Source organism: Gadus morhua, chromosome 8 (assembly GCF_902167405.1).
Source record: "Gadus morhua chromosome 8, gadMor3.0, whole genome shotgun sequence".
Lineage (NCBI taxonomy): Eukaryota > Metazoa > Chordata > Actinopteri > Gadiformes > Gadidae > Gadus > Gadus morhua.
This window is the reverse complement of record NC_044055.1, coordinates 17,393,782-17,416,153: the sequence shown is the minus strand read 5'-3', so window position 1 is coordinate 17,416,153 and position 22,372 is coordinate 17,393,782. Positions and strand designations below refer to the sequence as shown.

Sequence of the window (22,372 nt, the reverse complement as noted above, 5' to 3'; positions counted from 1 at the left end):
TTAACGTTTTTTTAAAGAAAAACAAAAAATGAAAATGACTCAATGTACAGTTTATTTAAAGTGTATAATTCTTTATGCTATTTTATGATTTATAAGCTCTTTGAGTTTTTTCCAAGGCAAACCTACAGTGAACTCAGACTTTCGATCGATAAACTAATCTCATTCAGAAGCAGGTCCTATTGGGGCATACTGCTCCAGAATGCCTACAGATTGGTAACTGGAAGGGTTGGGGATCAAACCCTCAACCTCTCCGCTTGGTGTCAGAGCACCGACCTAACCCACGCTTCTCTCTCTTTTCTGCCCCGTTTCGTCCCGGAAGAAATCCTCAAGGGAGGCGTGCACTTCGCCAACAACCAGCTGTGCAACATGGAGACGATCCAGTGGAAGGACATCGTGAACTACGACAACAAGCCCAGCATGGTGCTGCCCGCGGCCAGCAAGAACAAGAACTGTGAGGGCTCCACCACATCACACACATGGGAACAGTATGTATGGAACTCGCTCTTTAGACTGACTTCAACTCTCTCTCTGCTTGTGCAGGTCAAAAGTGTCACTCCAGCTGCTATAACGGCTCCTGTTGGGCCCCTGGTCCTGACCACTGTCAGATCCGTGAGTGGTTCCTTCACTTGACCCAATGCAAATTGAGCGCAAATCTCTTTGAATACAAGTTATAATATGATCAAATATGCAAAATAGTGCGCAAACACACACACACACACACACACACACACACACACACACACACACACACACACACACACACACACACACCGTTACTCCTGCAAATCAGCAGGGTTGTGTGCTCTCCTCTTCCAGTGACCAAGTTGAGCTGCGCGCAGCAGTGCACCCGGAGGTGCAACGGGACCTCCCCCAGCGACTGCTGCAACGACCACTGCGCTGTGGGCTGCACCGGGCCCAAGGCCACCGACTGTCTGGTGAGGCCGGCACACTGTGGGAACACAGGGATCCCATGTGTGACGCTCCCTATGATCCAAGCAAGAAGAACCCCAAAGCCCGTTTTTTAAATTGTTTTTATTTATATAACAAATAGAGTTGAGCGTTTCCCGGGCGGAAGGTCTTCTGATGTGAGGGGGGGGTTTATTTGACATTGGCCTGCGTGAGGGACTCTGTTCCTGCTCTCGGTACGGCTGTGAGGTCTCCAGAGAGGAATGCTGTGTTATTATTAGTGATGGACTCTGTTATAACCCCCCCCCCCCCCCACCTCCCAGGCTTGCTTGCACTTCCAGGACGACGGGACCTGCAAGGACTCGTGTCCGGGCCTCCTGACCTACGAGCCCAACCTCCAAGAACTGGTGCCCAACCCCAACGGGAAGTACAACTTTGGGGCCACCTGTGTCAAGAATTGCCCCCGTAAGCTCCACTGACTGCCTTTACCTTTAGTTCAACCTTAGGGTTTTGTTTAGGCCAAACCAATGCAATGCTTATACATGCTATACCTAATAGATCATATCATCTTGACATAGAAAATGTCCTCCAATGGCTGCTGGTTAACACAACATGTATATCTGGCACAGGAAACCGTGAACTTTGATGTTGCCTTAGTCCTCGATAGCCAAGGTCAACATAAATATTCCCATTGCTAAAAGGAAATACATCACGTATAAGTCTGTGAATCACCCTCTATTCGAATTGCGTTTAGGATTGCTCTCCGCCTGTTAGACATTCAGTAGGCTCTGTCTCCTACCGAGTTTAATGATAAACCCTTCCAGCCGGGATAAGAAAATGATTGAGTTTTGGGGAACGTGTTAATGCAACAACTGCATCTCCTTATAACTGTTTCGAACACACTGTTCCCTTGTGTGCAATTATGAAACAGAATGTCATGGAGTCCAGTCAGTCAGTCAGTGCTGTATGGATGCGCGAGACCAACAGTTTCTGTTTTGGTGTGTTAATAGTCTTCACCATGTGGGTCCTCAGATAACTTTGTGGTGACTGACCACGGATCGTGCGTGCGCACCTGCACCGGCAACACCTACGAGGTGGACGAGGGAGGGGTCCGGAAGTGCACCAAGTGTGACGGACCTTGTCCGAAAGGTGAGGAGGGGAACGGGCCGGAATTACTCAGGTGGTACAGTAGGTTGACTAGTAACCGGAAGGTTGCTATTCCGATCCCCGGTTCCTCCTAGCTGTGTGTCGCGGTGTCCCTGAGCAAGACACCTCACCCTAACTGCTCCAGACGGGAATGGCTGTCGCCTTGCATGGTTGACACCGCCGTCGGTGTGTTAATGTGTGTATGAATGGGTGAATGTTAGGCAATAATTGGAAAGCATTTCCAATGGCCACTGGTTTGAAAAGCGCTTTATAAATGGGCTCCATTTATTTACCATGATGTCTTTACAATAACATTGAAGGAGCTCATCGTTGTGCTCCTCGTGGTGTTATGTGCTGCCACACCTGGAATCTCTCAAGCAAGTGTATTGAACTTCAGGTTGCCCTTGTGGTCTATAAAGATATGAGAGTTGTGGTCTATAAAGATATTGCATGAGGGTTCAATGTGTTTCATGTCTTTTTTTTTTGTTTTAACTGTGTGTGCGTGCGTGTGTGTGTGTGTGTGTGTGTGTGTGTGTGTGTGTGTGTGTGTGTGTGTGTGTGTGTGTGTGTGTGTGTGTGTGTGTGTGTGTGTGTGTGTGTGTGTGTGTGTGTGTGTGTGTGTGTGTGTGTGTGTGTGTATGTGTGTGTGCGCGTGCCCGTGTGTACGTTTACAGTGTGCAATGGACTCGGGGTGGGAAATCTTGAACGCATCATCTCCATCAACGCCTCCAACATCGACTCTTTCAGAAACTGCACCAAGATCAATGGCAACATCCAGTTCATCCACACGTCTATTCATGGGTGAGGGTTCGAGATTGGATATCAGAAATAAAAGCAACTCCCATTAACGCGTTGTGCTGGAAACACACAGTTGTGGCCGGATAGTCGATCGCTAAAGATGTGTATGTTGTTGTTGTTTTTTTTAGCGATGAATTCACCAAAACACCCAAAATGGACCCTGCTCAGCTCAATGTGTTCAAAACAGTGAGAGAAATCACCGGTAAGGGTTCGTAATACCGGTATACCTCAACCTCACCTTAGCAACCGCCTGCTCTGTTATTTGGCTGTCCTGTCCTTAGTCATCTGTAGCTGCCGATTGTGCCGTTGATTCCTGCGTTGTGATCGTTTGTGTTTTTCCACACACCACCTCTCAGGGTTTTTATGGATCCAAACGTGGCCAGAGAACATGACATCACTCAGCCCCTTTGAGAACCTGGAGATCATCAGGGGGCGGACCCTGCGGTAGGGCACCCCCTCACCCCCCCCCCCCCCCCCCACCCCCCTCCCGCTGAATCACATTCCTGAGGAATGAACGCAGATCATCGCGTCATCCAACGGGATCCTTTCTCAGCACCGCCCGTTCGTTCACGTCCTGCCTCCCTTCCCTTGTTCTCTGCATGTTACAGGATGAGCCGTAGCCTGGTGATCGCCAAGGTGGGCATCTCTCACCTGGGCCTCCGCTCCCTGAAAGAGATCAGCGACGGAGACGTGGAAATCTCCAAAAACCCGAACCTGTGCTACACCCTCATGGGCCACTGGAAGAGGCTCTTCAAGTCAAACAAGCAGACCGCCAAAGTGGAAGAAAACCTAGCCACAGCCAACTGTGGTACGTTGAATTCATCCCCTTTTATTATGTTATGATATAAAATAAATGTCTTTCAAACTTTATCTAAATGACACTTTTCAAAACAGTCACAAACGGGTTCAAAACCCCGTTCAAATCACGGGAAATGTGAGAGTAATGTGACATCAATAAAAACAATGCAGACCAAATACAATTCCTAACAACAGTGAGCTATCATCATTTTATGTCTGACGATGTTTCTATGTGAAGCACTTTGAGTGCTTCTCAATATAAATGAAGTTGCCATGCCTCTCTGATCGGCGGTGCTTGTTTTCTGATCGTCGGTCCGCCTTGTGCTCCCGCAGCTCAGCAGAACAACATTTGCGACGTAAAGTGCACGGAGGAGGGCTGCTGGGGCCCGGGGGCCAACATGTGCTTCGCCTGTCGGAACTACAGCCGCCACGGGAGCTGTGTGGACGCCTGCAACATCCTGGAGGGGTAGGAGGAGGAGGATGAGGAGGAGGTGGAGGAGGAGGAGGAGGAGGAGGAGGAGGAGGAGGAGGTTGAGGAGGAGGAGGAGGAGGAGGAGGAGGAGGAGGAGGAGGTGGAGGAGGAGGAGGAGGAGGAGGTAGGGGAGGAGGTGGAGGAGGAGGAGGAGGTGGAGGAGGAGGAGGTTGAGGTGGAGGAGGAGGAGGAGGAGGAGGAGGAGGAGGAGGAGGTGGGGGAGGAGGTGGAGGTGGAGGAGGAAAAGGAGGAGGAGGAGGTGGAGGAGGAGGAGGAGGTGGAGGAGGAGGTTGAGGAGGTTGAGGACGTGGAGGAGGAGGTTGAGGAGTAGGAGGAAGAGGAGGAGGAGCTGGAGGAGGAGGTTGAGGAGGTGGAGGAGGAGGTTGAGGAGTAGGAGGAAGAGGAGGAGGAGGTGGAGGAGGAAAAGGAGGAGGAGGAGGAGGAGGAAAAGGAAGAGGAGGAAGTGGAGGAGGAGGAGAGAGGAGGGAGAGGAGGAGGAGGTAAGCAGGAGGGGGAGGAGGTGGAGGAGGAGGAGGATGAGAGGGGAAGAGGAGCAGGAGGAGAAGGGGGAGGAGTGGGAGGATGAGGAGGAGGAGGAGTAAGAGGACTAGGAGGGGGAGGAGGAGGAGGTTGAGGATTAGGAGGAGAATGAGGAGGAGGAGGTTGAGGAGTAGGAGGAGAAGGAGGAGGAGTGAGAGGAGGGGGAGAAGGAGGGGTAGGAGGAGGAGGAGGGGGAGGGAGGAGGAGGGGGAGAAGGGGGAGGGGGAGGAGGAGGGGTCGCTCTTATTGACTCTACTCAACCCCCCCTTCCGATCCAACATGTTGTTTTTCCTTTATCCTTGATTTTCTGACTAATAAACCGTCCGATCTGTGTGTCAGATTTGCGTATGCTGCGGTTCACTCCTTAAAGAGTCCATTTTCAGTTTACTACTTGAATAATAGTGGTAGCATGACAACTGTTTCCTGTTGAAGATAAGGAGAATTGGCTTTCGGTATTCTCTCATCCCCCTTTTCTTTCATATATAACACGACCCCCGGCTGTCGAGCTTGACCCGACAAACCTCAAAACTGGCGTACTCATTGACTGTTTGTCTTAGACAACGTCTGTCAAACATTGAATCTTGTATAATTTCATGCTTACAATTTAACTACTGCCCTTACATTGGGTTCATGGCTTTTACATTTTTTTACAAACGTTTGCTAGAGTTGGCGAGATTACTTATCATATTATTGTTGTTCCTTTTTCCAAAGAGACCCACGGGAAGCTGTTGTCAATCAAACGTGCTTGAAGTGCCACTCTGAATGTCAAGCTCTCAACGGAACTGCGTCCTGCAGTGCTCCAGTATGTGTGCCCTCTATAACCCAACCATACCGTCCCAGTACAGCCATGACCTCAATAACCGCTTGTTTCTTTTGTGTTGTGTGTGTCAAATATTCTTGAAATTGGGAGCAGCATCTTGATGCATTTTGCTATTAAAGTTTTATTTATTTGACCTTTATTTAACGAGGTAAAGCCCCCTTGGAATTGAGAATCATTGACGAATGAACAGGCCTTCAAACTGTACTCCGTAGAGTTTAACGAAACAAAATGAACACTGAGCTACACCACGACTACAGCTTCTCTGGGAGGAGCCGACTATTGATTGTTTGTTATCCCTCATCTTCGTCTTCATCGTCTTCCTCATCGTCTTCATCATCCTCTTATTCTTCTTCTCCGTCTTCATCATCTCTACTTCTCACATCCAGGGTCCTGGGAACTGCACCAAGTGTGCCCGCCTCCAGGACGGCCTGTTCTGCGTGTCCCGTTGTCCCCAGGACTTGCCGGGGAAGGACGAGAGCCGCATCTGGAAGTACGCAGACCACAGGAAGATCTGCCAGCTGTGCCACGAAAACTGTACCCAGGGGTGAGTGCATTACCCCCCTGATTCCCCCTCTTCAGCACACCCTCAATCCTTCCAATAAGGTGTAACCCTGTTACGCAGACACCTTGTGGATGTGTCCCTGGATTTAATTGGGTTTGTGTGGAGGAAGCAATCGTGGGGATCGGTGCCCTAGCTTGGTCTCCTTTGGCACCAGGCAGTGTTTTATTTCCCCGTTGCTGAATAAGCTGCTTACTTGGCCTTGTTGTTGACAAGATGTATGGTCGGTGAGGGAATTATGTGCTAAGGTGCTGTAGCTCACAGCTCAACGTAATAATAACAATAATGGAGCTGTGCTGTGTACATGTCATCTCTGTCACTAGACAAGGAACAGTGTGTGTGTGTGTGTGTGTGTGTGTGTGTGTGTGTGTGTGTGTGTGTGTGTGTGTGTGTGTGTGTGTGTGTGTGTATGTGTGTGTGTGTGTGTGTGTGGTGTGTGTGTGTGTGTGTGTGTGTGTGTGTGTCTGTGTGTGTGTGTACCAGTGTTTGTTCTTGTGTGTGCTTGAGCATGTGGGTGTGTGTGTGTGTCCATTTTTCATGTGTTGTTCTTTTCACGTGTGTACATGTTTACATGTGCTTATACAAATGGATGCTTGTGTGTGTGTTTGTGTGTGTTCTTGGTGTGTGCTTAGATGTGCGTGTCTGCAGGTATGTGTGCGTGTGTTTCATCGCAAGTCTCCTACGATTCAAAGCATTAGGTAGTGACATCAGAACAGGGGCTGGGAGTTATACAGTGTCTCTCCTGTGTGCTTGAGTTTATCTCACTGAATATCCTCCGATCACTTTGAAAGCACAGTTTAGTCTAGTGCCAATGCTTTTATTGTACTGCAGACAGTGCACATCTTCAGGGCTCTTCACAGTTCTTTTAATGGGTTTAGATTATCCCCTGCCGTTGCATACACAAAAGTACCATTGTATTAGCACAACAGTAGTGTTCTCCTGTGGGGTAATGTGTAGACCCGCTCAAGGCAGCGGTATGCAATATATTATGAGTAACGTCCAAGTAGAACATTTCTCGTTATCAATATTTTCAATTTACTTATCGTTCTTCCACTGAATTAATATTTTTAATTTCTTAAATGGTTCATTTAGTTGAATAGAATTTTTGTTTAAATGATTTAGTGCAGAAGCAAAGACCTTGCAGGTAGATATGTAGAGAGAAAGGTAGATTGTGTTTGCATTGTGTCTTGGTGCTGGGGGGCTCTATGCTTAAGATTTATGTTATTCTACGTTTAATATAAATACGTTGGCATGAAAGAGTATAATAACCGGAAGAGAAATACAGTAAAAACCAAAGAGTTGATCTAGTGGTTGCATAGCGATACTGCGATAGCCGGAAAGTGAAAGTGATAGTCCTGGCTAAGTGGCACTTTGATGTTTCGGAAGTCCCCCCCCCCCCCGCCTAACCATGCCCCCCCCTCCCTTAACCACACAAACACAGACACACAGACACGTTTAATTTTGTCTGCCTGCTGTCTGAATTCCAGAGCTCATGGTGAAACAATACACATTGACACACAATACACAGCAATGCATACACAACTATGCAGGAGATCCTAGCTAGTGTCTATAATAAATGACTTACAACGTCAGCTGATTGCCTGATTGCAAGTAGCATAAAAACATTATGACTTTAGACGTGACGCATACATAGTTAATTAGAACAAATCACCTCCACATTACCCTCTGTGTGGGTGCACTGACATTCCTTGCAAAGATTAGAGCACAAGGCGAAACAAAAACTGTGTGTTGCAGGGTTCACTACTCTTAGACAGATGGCTCGCCATTAAGCCATTTCAAATGACTTAGTTTAAAGTGTTATTCCCTTCAATATTTGTGTTTGTATATAATAGCCGTTATGTGTGTACCTGTCATCCTGTCTTTGTTACGATTCAACATTTTACCCTGATTTAATCCATTTGAAAATGTGTTTTATTAATATTGATCTGTGTTTGATACACTCTGCTTTTTATTTGCTGATAGATGCTATGCCCCTGGACGGAATGGCTGTCTACCCAAACGGTAAGCCAAGTAATCCGACAGGATTCCTTTGCCATTCAGGGCACAGTTCAAGGCACGCAGATTACACCTAGAATGTGCTAGTCTATGCTTGAGGCGCAGCTCATTTCTGTTGAACTGACAGTTGATTCCAAGAAGAGGACAATAGATATGGATCAGTCATCAATTCACTGCTATTCTCGACAGATCTGTTGACAAACCAGACTGGCTAAGAGATAAAGAAACTGGAAACACTTGCACTTATATTTTACAAAGTGTTGTGTTTGTTGCCTGTCAGAGTAAAGATAAATGTTCACGTTGAATATTAATATCAGTAATATCTCAAATATAACTATTTCTAATTGATGATGTGTTATTGTCCTCTCAGCCAATCAGGGCTGTCCATAATCGCAGCCGGCGTGGTCGGAGGCCTCCTGGCCGTGGTGGTCGCGTCGTTGTCCGTCTTTGTGTTGCTACGGCGACGCCACATCAAGAGAAAGCGGACCACGCGGAGAATCCTCCAGGAGAGAGAGGTAACCTGTTAGGGGAGAGTGGTTTCACCCTCAGAAGTTATAAATTACAAATTTTGTGATATAGAATATAAGAGTACGTGTTACTCTTTACGAAATGTTACTGATTCATTCATACATCTAAACATTTGAATATAATCACAGGTATTTAAGCTAAGATAACAATACCAGAAGGGAGTTCCATGATGAATGGACAAGGTAACCACTGGTCTTAAAGGTTGTATCAGCGATCCGAAACATAAATGATCACATTCATCTGATGTTTCCTCACAATCCGCTAGCTGCCCGCCCCAAAAGCAGGCCGTCAAAAAAACGCGTCTCTGTAGGCAGCCTATGCTCCGAGAACGTACACATAAACAAATGGTACTACCAATCACTCAACAAAAAAAAAAAATAGTAATCCAACCAATCACCGACAAGGGGTTGGTGTTGTGGGGTTTTGCGCTGCATTCATGATAGTTTTTACCGGATGCACGAAACATGGGAGGGAGGGGCGAGCTGGCTCTGTTTGTTTGGGATCTCGCTTCAAATACCAACAAGTGACGTCCTCCAACATCCCTGATCCAACCTTTAAGTCCTTTCTAACGCATGGATCGTGTATTCATGGGTCTGTCCGTTTGACTCTTCAGCTGGTGGAGCCACTGACGCCCAGCGGGGAGGCACCCAACCAGGCCCTGCTGAGGATCCTCAAGGAGACCGAGTTCAAGAAGATCAGGGTGCTGGGCTCCGGGGCCTTCGGCACCGTCTACAAGGTACCGGAGGGGCCCCTGTGTGTGTATGTGGGTGCACTAGTGAGAGAGCTCGGCGGGACTCGGGAGTGAAAGGCATGCGTAACGTCCACATCTGCTGTGTGTCTTTCTTAAGCAGAACATGCTGGCTCTTAGCGGCATGTGCACGTGGGTGTGTGTGTGTGTGTGTGTGTGTGTGTGTGTGTGTGTGTGTGTGTGTGTGTGTGTGTGTGTGTGTGTGTGTGTGTGTGTGTGTGTGCTGCGTGACTCGGGAGTAGAATGCATGCGTAACATCCACATCTGCTGGCCATCTTCCTATAGCAGATCATGCTTGCTCTTAGCGGGGCTTGCACGTGTGTGTGCGCGTGTGTGTGTGTGTGTGTGTGTGTGGTTATGTATGTGTGTGCCTGCGCTAGTGTGTTTGCATGAGTGCCCATGTCCTGTGTTTAAGTGTCGACGATTGCACGTTTCAACTTGTCAATGCACACACTTAGCAGGCCGGTGCACATGTCTTCGTTTATGTACTTGCGATGCCCGTGACATGTTTATATTTGAATAGAAACATGTAGTCAGTGGTGTGGACGTATCCACAGCTTTGGAAGTAGCCTGATGGTTTATCCTAAACAGGTTTCTTGTCCACACAGGGCCTTTGGGTTCCAGAAGGGGAGGACGTGAAGATCCCTGTTGCCATCAAGGTCTTAAGAGAGGCCACATCACCCAAGGCAAACAAGGAGATCATGGATGTAGGTGTTGTCTTTAAATGGTCCTATCAATCATTACACTATGGGTTCCCTGTCACATTGTTCAGTGTGATAAAAATACATGTCCTCTATAGGTATTTCACCCATCTACTTGCACTTATATTTAAAATCAATGTATGCTAAACGTTCAAATGTCTTTAAGCTATTTAAGCCAACACGTGGAATACTTAGATTACGTAGACCACACTTTAGGAATATATCCCAATGTACCACAACACACTGCTGTAGTTCTCGCCTCGATTCAAATGCCGGCGTCACGTCTGCTCCTAATGAGCGCCACGCGCGTCCGGTGATGATCTAATGACATTAGGTGAAGGTGAGGTATCCAGCCCTCCAGCAGTACTCCCTGCTGGAGAGACGCAGGAAACACGATGGATGTGTGTCGGAGGGGTTGGGTCTGGGAGCTGCTAATGTAGGTCTGGCGGTGATGCGGCTCTGTTGCCATCCAAAAAAAAAAAAACACAAAACAACAAACCAGCTCTGTGTACTTGTGGTTTCCTACAGTATACCTAAAGTGCATCTCAAGCACTGAGGCCGCTGCGGTCGTGTTCCTTAGACACTCCACATCTGGTGAGGCGGACACCAGACGTCCTCTCGGCCTTTTAATTTGAGGACAAGGACTACTTGGAAGAATTTGGCTGACCTCCTCACTCTCTATATATAGATTACTACTACTCATGTAACAACTAGGTATACTGTCCTATAAAATCAAATCTGTCCTGTTTATATTTGTTTTGTGTATTAACTCCTCGCAGCGTTAGGGGTGTGCTCTGGGCCTCTCTAGAGCCAGTAGGGAATTTCCCTGGCGGTAAGTCCGGATGGCCGAAATGCTAGCGTTTTTAGGCCTTTAGCGCGAGCAGCCTCCATATAACCTGTATGTCCGGATACGCCGCAGTAGCCTGCATATTTGTTGACAGAAGCAGCTCCAGTTGTAAATCTTTTGGATGAATCAGTCTCCCCACTTGAGACACAGACACACACACAGATGACGTGGATGTTCTGAACCAAATCACATCTTAACTGGCAATAAAACCTTTTATAGCATGTAGTAGCATGTATGTGATGGTTTGGATTTTTTTTACATATTTTCTTATCTCCATTTTGCGCCTGAACGGACCGGAAGATGAAGGGGAGTGAAAGAGAGAAAGAATTATGTTTGTCATGGCATTCCACAGGTTGGAATCTAACCGGTCGCTAAAAGGCTACTTGCCTACGTGGATGGAATACTAGCATATTATTGTCTTTAGTCATCATTGTTACTTGTTCTGACAATTCAATTGGTTGGCATCTTGTAATCCTTTTCAATTGCAACATCATTTAACAGTAATATATTCCCCCTCCGTAATACGATAGAATACGAAATACGAAAAAAATAAATGCATATTACAGAAAAAACACAAGACACAAAATAGTCCACATTAAATAATAACAGTAGACTTCACCTTAGAGTAACATCAAACCTTGCAGAATAGAAGATATAGGCAAACATATTAAATGCAAAGTTTACTCAGGGATTGATTAATGGGTGTTATCTATTACATTCATCCCATAAATCGATTAAACATAAAGGCATGGTAACCCAGGTCCAGAGGTCTTACCACGGCCTGCTGTGCCACACCTCAGCCTCTCCGGATGGAAGACTTCACCCAGTTTGTTGTCTTCATATACATCATATTACAATATTTTGTGTGTGTGTTATATCTTTAATCTTCGAAGCTTAGGTCATATCCACAAAAAATGTAGAGGACTGCGGTTGTGGGGGTTGCATAAGAAGGAAGCCAAAAGATTGGCAACATTTTGCTCTGTTTCAGCCACCATAGGTAGTATGCAAATCTGGAGACAAAGATGTTTCCTTTTTCCATAAGTGTTCGGTGTAATATCTTATCAACTTATCATGTAGGTCTTGTAAAGGCATGTACGCTTCGAACCTGTTACACTATCAATATTTCTTCCCAAAATGTTTAGATTTTTTTCTCCTCTGTAAATTTGGATCCAAATAAAAGCATTTAAATGTGTGTCCATGCAGGAGGCGTACGTGATGGCCAGCGTGGACCACCCCCATGTGTGTCGTCTGCTGGGGATATGCCTGACCTCCACAGCGCAGCTGGTCACTCAGCTCATGCACTACGGCTGCCTGCTGGATTACGTGAAGGAGAACAAGGACCACATCGGCTCACAGTACCTGCTCAACTGGTGTGTTCAGATCGCCAAGGTAAGAGAGATCATGGGGTTGGGACACGTTTGTAACGATGTTTGTTTATGTGCTCTTTAATGGAGATCGTTTCAATGCTGCTATGTGTCTGTCTTGCTGTCACATTTGTGTCTAAATGTAAAAAAATATGGTGTACATTTTCAAAGTTCGTTTTTTGGATCTAGCTTTACGTTGATTCAAGTCTTGTTGAGTTTGAGGCTTCATAAAATTAAGTAAAAAAAAAGTTGAACTCGATAACTGAGCCTACAATGTTGTTACAACAAAGGTTTTTATAAACCGCACTGTGGCTCAGTGCGGCCTAATCCAAACACCAGCCATAAGGAAACGCTGTTCCCTGTCTCCTCCTCTCCACCCATCCCTCGCCGCCCGCCCAGGGGATGAACTACCTAGAGGAGCGCCACCTGGTGCATCGAGACCTGGCCGCGCGCAACGTCCTGGTGAAGACGCCGCAGCACGTCAAGATCACCGACTTCGGCCTGGCGAAGCTCCTCAACGCCGACGAGAAGGAGTACCACGCGGACGGCGGGAAGGTGGGTCCCCGCCCCGTCTACACCCGTATCGCCCTCTTTAACGTTGAGCAGGAACAGAACAGGTGGTGTTGGTACTGGGGAGGTGGAGGATGACGCGTGCAGGAATATGTTTTAGAATTGAAAACATACTGTAAGGGACTGTACGCACTTTGTCTTTGGAAAAAAAGTCCTAATGACACGTTTGATTGTGTTATAAATGGGTATCTCCACTTACCGCAGGGCTGAGATTTATTGCTTGTTCGCTTTCAGGCAAGACACTTCCAAACATCTCGCTCACTCTCGCCGCCTTTATCTTCTTCTAGTAATCTCTTGACATGCACAGCTACGGCAATCTCTTTCCTCCACGTCAGACCGGCTTTCCCTTTCTAAAACACTGGCCAGCGAGGCTTATTCTCAGTGAGTGATGGTCTTCCCTCTCCGCAGGTCCCTATAAAGTGGATGGCGCTGGAATCCATTCTGAACAGGACCTACACGCATCAGAGTGATGTATGGAGCTACGGTAGGCGCTATGCAACGCATCGCCGCGCATGTTTGCTGTACTGCAGGAAAAAAACGTAGCTGCGAGATTGATGGGCATCTTCAAAGCGTGTCTGAACCGAGGCTACCGTTGGTTCATGTGTACGTGATGTGTGTTTTGAGCAGTGTTTAAACAGCACAGATGCTGAAGTCTTAGGTAACAAAGAATGACATTTGGAAAATGTGTAACGTCAATGCTACTTCACTTATTACTTTGCAAAATACAATATTGTTTTTGTGCAGTTGTCAAATTTGGGAACGGAGTAAAGGACTCTTAGGTATCAAAGGTTTCAAGAGGGCTACTAAAAGCCTACGCAGAAACGAGCCTCAGATGGACAATATTATAAATATTATAACAAAAAAATAGTTGCTCCAGGCAGCACACGCCAGAAAACATTTATCAAGTTCAGGGACATATGCGCACACGCACATGCACACTCCCCCGGCCCCACATAGACACACACAGACACACACAGACTCATATATTATAAAGAGACGCACATGCATGCAAACATTACACACACATATCATATAACACACACACACACACACTTGACACACATATGCAAACAATACACACACATATCACATAACACACATGCAGCACACCAACCCACACACACACAAGCACACATCATACTACACACAGAGTTACACACTTAACACACACATGCAGACAATAGAAAGACATATCATATAACACACATGCAGCGCAAACGCACACACACGTGAAGCACACGCTGTTCCTTTCTGCGGGTCAGCCCCCACAACGGTCTCTAGGGTTTGATCAGGCCTTCCGCTCAATAAGGCGAACCCATCAGCAGGGCCTGGCAGGAGTGACAGAGACTCTCTCTCTACCGCCCCCCCCCCACCTCCCCTCTCTCCCCCCTTCCTCTGCAAACTCTCCCAACGCACATACGCATCCTGCTAACTCCCACTGCTACAGGGCACGGGGCCAATGTGTTCAGATGCTGTGCGATATTCTGCAAGCGTACATCCTGTTGCTAAATCTAACTGTGATTTGTTGTTTTTTGTTTGGTCATCTTCTTGGGAAAACACAAGCACAGCTCTAGCACAGAGTCTCTATTCTGGCGATGCTGTAACTTTTGGGGTGCGCGCATCATGTATGTGAAGCTCAGCTGTGCCCTGCTTCTAGGTGTGACCGTTTGGGAGCTCATGACGTTCGGGACAAAGCCCTACGACGGCATTCCCGCCAGTGACATCGCTGGGGTCCTGGAGAAAGGAGAGCGGCTACCCCAACCCCCCATTTGCACCATAGACGTCTACATGATCATGGTCAAATGTACGCAGCAGAATGAATGAACGAAAGAATGAAAGCTACTGATTTGATGACTCAAAGCCTAAGTAAATGTCAAGTACCACTAATATAGTTCACAGTCACAGCGTGCTATTAATTATGCTGTGCTGGGAATGATCAGCTCTGGGATTGCATGGTTTCCCACATCACCCAGGAAGCGATGTCCCTGATAAAATCTATCGGTGTCTCTGCTCAGGCTGGATGATTGATGCAGACAGCCGACCGCGTTTCCGGGAACTCATGTCAGAGTTCTCCAAGATGGCACGGGATCCCTCGCGTTACCTTGTCATTCAGGTACACTCTCGCACCTCACATGCTTTCAATACCAACAAGGCTGGTAATCAGTAACGTATTAAAACTGGCGGACGCCATAACCTTAGCTTGTGTTGTTTGTTGTTGTCCCTCAATGCTCTTGATAAGGTAAAATAAATAAACACATCCATCTTTGTAATCTCGACAATGCAGAATGTTGTGTGTTTATGGGGCTGTGGAAATCACATCTCGCTGGCGCCAACTAGTGGTCAAAACATGACAATAATGTCGTGTTAACTGTGCCAGCATACTGTACTGAGGCACGCATTATCTCGCTCATGAAATCGAAAAAGAACGGTTTCATCCAAAGAGAAATAAACAGTTTAAAGCTGACACGTTGCTCCTGCCGAAGGAACTTACAGTGAATTCAGATACAAGTCACCAAGGAGCAGGGTGGACTGGGCTGTGGACAATGGGTGAGCCAACACAGAAACCTTCCGGCTGGGAGTCAAACAGCCTAGCCAGCACATCCTGCCACTTGCTATGCAAAGAGAGAAAGACCCCTTTCCATACAGTGTGCCAACCTTCAGTCTAAAGCCCAAAGCACATGGCGACCATAGCCCAAAATAGACGCCTTTAGTCCTAAACTAGCAAAAAGTAAACACAGACTACGTTACATTCCCTCTCCGTGTCGTTTTGCTCCGGTAGAACAACATGATTGAGTTTTCCTATGAAACAGATTTTTGCGCTCCTGTGTTCTTCGGGCCTAACAGTTTTTGGTGTTTGTTTGTTTCCGTTTCCAGGGCGACGACAGAATGCACTTGCCAAGCCCCACGGAAGGCCGCTTATACCGCAGCCTGATCAGCGGCGAGGAGATGGACGACGCGGTGGACGCGGACGAGTACCTGCTGCCCCAGCAGGGCTTCTTCACCAGCCCCAGCACCTCACGCACCCCCCTGCTGCACTCCCTGGTAGGCTCCACCCACCTGTCTGCCTGCCTGTTCTGTTGTTCTGCCTGTCTGTCTGTTTGTCCGCCTCTCTGTCTCTCCGTTCTGTTGTTCCGCCTGTCTGTCTTTTCTGTCGTCCTGCCTGTCCCTCTGCCTGCCTATCTGTCTGGTTTTGTGTCTGTCTGACTGCCTGTCTGTCTGTATGTGTTACTGGCTTTCTCCCTATGTTTCTGTCTGTCTGTCTGTGTGTGTGTCTGCCTTTCAGACTGTGTTTCTGTCTGTCTGTCTGTGTGTGTGTCTGACTGTTTGTCTGTATGTGTCTCTAACTGTCTGTCTGTGTGTGTGTGTGTGTGTGTGTGTGTGTGTGTGTGTGTGTGTGTGTGTGTGTGTGTGTGTGTGTGTGTGTGTGTGTGTGTGTGTGTGTGTGTGTGTGTGTCTGTGTGTGTCTGTGTGTCTGTGTTTTTAACTGTCTTTCTGTGTGTCAGGCAAGAGGGTTAGCAGAAGAGGCGTCAGGCCTATTCTGGACCTGTAGAAGTCAAGCTGTCACACGTGTTCTGTCTTCCATCACAATCATAGAGAAGAAAAAGCCTTCCATTTCCAAATGAGGGGGGAATATCGTTGACTGAAGGAAAACGAAACCTTTCTGGTGCAACAGACCATAATGGGATGGCAAATTGGGGTCGCGACTCTGATTTGAGGAATTCCTAGGTGCACAGCAAGGAACATGACCGGGTCTGCTGTTCAATAATAGCTTTTAAAACAATGAAAGAGAAAGAAACATGTTCACGTGTATGGTCCAACACTGCTGCCCTGAGCCGCCGTGGCCATGACATTTATATTTATTTAAGTCATTTAGCCTGAGAGTCTTTTATCCAAAGCGGCTTGCTGCAAACCTTGAGTTGCTGCAGTCTCGTGTGGAGCTGGCGTACGTCAGCCGCTTAAGATGAATGGGCCGGATTCACGCCAGCTCCTGTCTGCACACAAACAAGAGTTCAACTGCTCATCAGCGTCTCCTTGAAACACGGGCGAAAATAAACCCCTTTGTTTTTCCTCTGTACGTTATGGTTGCATGAGATGGATTTTTAATCATGAGCTCTGTGAAATGCACATTCTGCATATAATTCACTTAATCCAAAAGACAGATGGAAACACACTCAAACTCTGTTTTGGCATCATTGAACCAAAACACCTTGGACTTGATGCTTGATGGCTAGCAGCTCTATCTGCAGAGGCCGTGAAATCAAATAGGGCGTACGTGATAGCCACAAGAGTGAATCTAATTGGCTGGGCTTGAATATCTCTCCAGCCTGTCGTTACCTGGCCTGAACCCCAAACGACCCAGGTTTCTGGTCCACGTTCTGTCGACCCCATCACCCAAGGGACCCCCCCCTTCCCCCACCCACTTCTTCTTTTCCTTCTTCTTCATCCATCCTGTCTTCCATTCAACCTCCTACTCTTTACCTCTTTTTTGTTCCCCCCACCCCACTTTTCTTCTACGTTCCCTCCCAGGTGCCCTTATGATTAACACGGGAGGCAGGGGTGTGTGGGGGCGAGAGAGGGAGGGGTGTGTGGGGGCGAGAGAGGGAGGGCTGGGGGGGGGGTGGGGGGTGGGGGGGGGGGGGGGCGGGGGTGGACAAAATGAGGAGAAGTAATTTACTCTGGGTCCTCCAGTTCAGTTAAGGCCAGTGTGTATATGTAGCCCCCCCCCCCCCCCCGCTCCAAGCCAGGTATCATAGCCGGTCGCTGAACGCCTGCTTAGCCCATACAGAGCTCTCAGCGTTGATGGCCTTCACAGACGGGCCAACACGTGTCTCAAGAGGTCCCGAGAGGGGGCGGCCTCGCTCCTATCTGTTTTCATGAAGTCGGTTTTCCGTAGCATCATTGTTGATGCGTATTATGCATGACACGGTCGGTTTCAGTGAGTGGAAAATACAGAGGGCTTACAGTAACAACAACAAGGAGAAATCCCCTCAGCGCTGGGCCGGCCGGGCGTTGGGTTGGCCCGGGAGAGATCCTTCCAGGGACGCGCCGACAGCCTGAGCAGAGCGAGATTCTTCCCTCTTTCCCATAATGCCGCTGGGCAGCGGGGGCCTTGGAAGCTCTCACGCTGGGCCGTGAGAGCGAACGGCTCAGCGTCTGGAGCCGGGCTCTAGTCTGTTGAGCGATTAGTTCCTTGAAATCGGCGGAAGGCTGTTGTTAAACGGACCAGGGTGAGCCGAGGTGGGCTCAGAGACGCCATTAAATGAAAGCAGACTTTTTGGTTTGGCCTGGTTTAGGTCGTGACAGAGTAAGAAGGAACGCAGGGAAGTTACTATGCATGAAACTATGTCAAATATTTATTGACTATTTTACGTCCAAATCTAATCAACTCACTTCCTCTACCGGGGAAAGAGATAAGTTGTGTAGTGATGGCGGTAACGCGTGCAGCCCGGCAGACTTCAGCATTTCAACCATTCATGGGATCACGCTTCCGCCCCTGTTGCTCCAGAGACCACACAGCTGGCAAGCTTTAGTCAATTTCGTAAGAGCCAATCAAATCCAGATGGACCCAATCACATTCCACGTGCATATTGTCACCGGGCAGATATCCTTGCTTCGGTTTCACTTGCGACAACATTACATTCATTTGCTGTTTTTTTTCTAGTACCCAAGACATAAAACATATGTAGTCTATTGAAAGTGGACAGAGCTATTCTCATTCCAGTCGTCTAGTGAGAAAGATATTCAAACTCATTAGAGTCACAATTCTAATGAGAATTTTAACGAAGAAGTTGGGCACAAAAAAACATACCGTATTCTCCTGAGTCGTATGTAAAACAATCTATTCCTCTGGGCTAAGGGGATGCACTGGTGCCTGATGTTGTTTTATTTATTTGTATGCTTTATTCATGAAGATAGTCAGTTCGACAGGAAGGTATGGGAGAGAGAGAGATGATCACGGGTAGGACTCGAACCCGGGTCACTGCTGAGCCTGAGCCCTAATGGTACTGGCCCCAGGTGCCTGATGGGTAATGAATGTTTCTGATTTGTGTTGCAGAGCCTCAACAGCAGCATCGGGACGTGTCACAGTAGAAACGGCTTCATGGTAAGTGGTGCTCCATGGTGACAGTCATAAGAAAAACTCCAAGCACTCTAGCACTCTAGCTTCTCCAAATACTGGGAATAATGTCTGATATTAATGTATTTTAAATAAGTATTACTGTCTTGTACTTACTTGACTGACAAATTTCCCGTCTGGTTAATAAAGTATATATTTCCATCTCGTCTAGTTAGCGTGGTGCATCTCAGGTCTGAGGTCCCCAGGTCGTAACTCTGTCTCTCTCTCTTGATCCAGAATAGCTTCAGGTCGTAACTCTGTCTCTCTCTTTTGATCCAGAATGGCTTCCCCGGCAGAGAGGGCAGCCTGGTCCTACGTTATATCCCTGACCCCACAGACAAGTTCCTGGACCAGGACTTCCAGCCCGCTCCAGGCGAGTTCACAGATGCTTTTAAAAGGAGCACTGAACTAGGTTTACTATGAAAGAAACCACAAGAAAGAAAGAGATCATCGAGGAAGTTGTAATTAGTTGTTATAAGAGTGTGATCCTGCCCATCCCTAACCAACCCTTGTTTTGATATTATTACCATATATCTAGTTGTCAGCAGATGTGGCTTGAACATTTTCTGTATACCGTAATTGCTAAAGAGTGGTGGTGATGTCATTGGTCTGGCATTGGTCAGAAATTCCATTTCGGTGTCCTAAGAATATTTAATAAAACTATTTTGAAGTGTTTGTGTCCTGATAAGGACATAAACCACAGCAAACAGAGTTTCACCGATACTAGCTAATATATCCATAATAATAAGTACTTAACAATTACTTTAAATGTATTCCTTAATGTGTGTTAACCGTGTGACGTGTATCTCCCCCTCCCTGCATGAGTCGCTGAGTGTGTGTGTGTGTGTGTTGACCATGTGTCTCGTGCGCCTCCCTCCAGACTACATGAACCAGAACGGCGTGTCGGACGTGATGAACCCCAACTACCAGCAGCCCGGGCCCCCCCGCAGCCTCCTGCCCCCCATCTCCTCCTCCGACGACACCGAGACCGAGTACCTCAACTGCTTCAAGGAGGGCGCCCAGGGGCCCGAGTACCTCAACGAGGTCCGCCCCCCCCAGGCCCCGGCCCCCCGGGGTCATCCCCGCATGCAGGCCCCGGCCGCAGTCCTTTCGCCGAGCCCCAAGGGGGCGCTGTGCCCTGGGCAGAAGCACCGGCAGCAGAACAGCATGGACAACCCCGACTACCAGCAGGACTTCACGCCCACCTTCAAGACCCACGCCAACGGACACATCCCATTGGTCGAGAACACAGAGTACCTGGGCCCGGACTGAGAGGCAGTCGTGGGGGGAGGAAAAGAGACTTAAAAGAGACACCTTCTTCAAAGGCGGAAGGAAAGACATTGTTTGTTTCCCCCTATTTTCCTTTACAAAGAGATGTTTATGTCTCTCTCTCTATATAGATATATGTTTCACCCCGTGGTGGCCAGTGGCACAGCTTCCAATGTAGCCTGCATGCCGTCAGAGCTGTACTTCAGTCACGCAAAAGCTTGCCACATATGCCCCAAGAGACTGGAAAGGGGAACTAAACAAAAAGCTGCAGGACACGGCATCCTTATGCAACCGGAGGGGTGGAGAAGAGGCCAGCTCACCGCACCCCACCACCAAGTGTCGTAGCTCACCTCAGTGCGCGCAGTGGCGGGAATCCTGACGGCGTGGACTGACCGCTGTGGTCCGAGTGTATCGGTGGAGAGAAACACACGATAGGAACTGCTGTGATGACACGCTGTCACATGGAAGGGCAAACGACGGCGTTTTTTTGGTCAAGGGAAAGGGAGGAGCGTGGCAGCTAATCCAAATAAAACGGCTGAAGGTACATGTGTTGTCGGGATTAGAAGCATCACAACTAAAACAAGTGAATCAACAATTTGGAGGTGGTTTATATACAAAAGGGAAGGGACAGCTTTTATTTTTGAACTGTTTGAAACAGTTGAAGCTGGAGTGAGATGTGAATAGTTTGAACGTATCCTGTCTTTGTATGACGGTGAGGAGTGAAACCCTTATTTTGAGAGACTCGGACGACGCACTTCTTGAAGTGGGAAGAATGGTGAAAGAATAAGATACAATTTTATGAGGCATTTCCTTTTGAAAGGGAACCCTCCCAAATACGGGCTTTGATCAGTGTCTGCCTGGCTTCAATTGCTGAAAATAAATAGATTTTACCAATATGAACACGTTGCATAGTATAGAGAGACAATGTAAATTAATGTATGTATAGACAATATGGTCTATTATTAATCTTAATCTTCTGTAGGGCCAAGGACATTCTTCTACCAATTCCATTCTTCAGATAAACAACAACAACTGGTCTTCTATTCGACAGTGAACCACTCGACAAACCTGATTAAAGTCACTCATTAGGGCTGTGTCAATAGACCATAACAAATAGGTCGTTAAACACCGATACCTTTATCTAGGGCCCTCCACAGAGAAGAGAGTAAACGTGTTTGGCTTGTCTTGAAAACAGGCTCTTTCTTGCCGACCACGTCCTATCTCTCTATCTTCTCCTTTCTACTGTTCCATTCACCATGAAGCCCAGCCCACCCAGACACCCGAAACATGAAAGACGATGATCCACTCATCACATGGTGAGTGGATTACCAAGGCTCCTTCAGACAGGAAGTGGGAGTGGCCTGGAGGACTTTCAACTCTCGGGCAGACATCAAGAAATCACAGTTTCCATCTCTAATGCTATCATTAGTGTGGCATCCAGAATGTATGATCTCTTCAGCTGTTCTGGTGACCAAACCCCGCATGTGCTACCCAAGGATGTCCTCAGCCATAGGATTAGCCTTTTTGAATGTGTGTATTCACTGTGATGTTCCCTTTCGAACACTGTGGGGAAATGTGTGTCCGCCGTTGGCAATCGGATTCAGATGTTCCTACGTTGTGTTTTATTCTATGTTTTATGATGAAAACAATCCTACCATGCCTACTGTTTTAGTTGTATCTGTTCCCTCCACATCTATCATCTGCTCGTGGCTTTAATGTCTTGTAGAGACGCAACAGCATACAGTCTAAAAGGCAAATATCTTTCCTAGTTTTAAAGGAATATACTGTTGTAGCAACTTGTGAGCCTATCTACCATTTTTTTCTGATTTTACAGGTACATGTAAATAAAAGAGAGATTATGCTGTGTATAATATAACTCATAGTCACCTATAATTTATCATATCAGTACATGGTTTTTGCCACTTTATTCATTGATATGCACTTATTTCAGAATTGTAATTATTTCATTCTAATGTGAGCATAAATAAAGACATTTTTTATGAACCTACACGTTGTGTATGTTTTTGTGGTCATAATTTGTTATTAGTGGTGTCGCTGTTAATTTAAGTATTTGACATAAAATAGGAAAGACAAGGCCGAACTAATCTGGTTTGACAAAATAAATACTGAGGTACCTTTTTGGAATACATGCTTTGGAACAAAGTCCTTGTATAT

The 22,372-nt window shown here is 47.2% G+C and overlaps 1 protein-coding gene across 1 annotated transcript; it reads left to right on the top strand.

Moving 5' to 3' along the window:
* Positions 1 to 69: 69 nt before the first annotated feature.
* Positions 70 to 22,205, top strand: egfra (epidermal growth factor receptor a (erythroblastic leukemia viral (v-erb-b) oncogene homolog, avian)). Its single transcript, XM_030363670.1, has 25 exons — positions 70 to 451; positions 541 to 609; positions 817 to 935; positions 1,230 to 1,371; positions 1,939 to 2,055; positions 2,727 to 2,853; positions 2,979 to 3,052; positions 3,207 to 3,294; positions 3,459 to 3,658; positions 3,982 to 4,114; positions 5,372 to 5,462; positions 5,867 to 6,024; positions 8,023 to 8,061; positions 8,426 to 8,570; positions 9,197 to 9,319; positions 9,940 to 10,038; positions 12,083 to 12,268; positions 12,643 to 12,798; positions 13,222 to 13,297; positions 14,471 to 14,617; positions 14,829 to 14,926; positions 15,688 to 15,855; positions 18,869 to 18,916; positions 19,208 to 19,301; positions 19,809 to 22,205. Exons 1-25 carry the CDS (start codon positions 85 to 87, stop codon positions 20,198 to 20,200), a joined length of 3,456 nt encoding a protein of 1,151 aa, XP_030219530.1. The 5' UTR covers positions 70 to 84; the 3' UTR covers positions 20,201 to 22,205.
* The last annotated feature ends 167 nt before the right edge of the window (positions 22,206 to 22,372 follow it).

Bases quoted from the DNA above. Each gene is read 5' to 3' on its own strand.
- egfra (XM_030363670.1), top strand. From the start codon at position 85: ATGATTTATAAGCTCTTTGAGTTTTTTCCAAGGCAAACCTACAGTGAA. The intron at 3,659-3,981 runs GTACGTTGAATT...GTGCTCCCGCAG, and splicing joins CCTAGCCACAGCCAACTGTG to CTCAGCAGAACAACATTTGC. The intron at 4,115-5,371 runs GTAGGAGGAGGA...CTTTTTCCAAAG, and splicing joins GCCTGCAACATCCTGGAGGG to AGACCCACGGGAAGCTGTTG.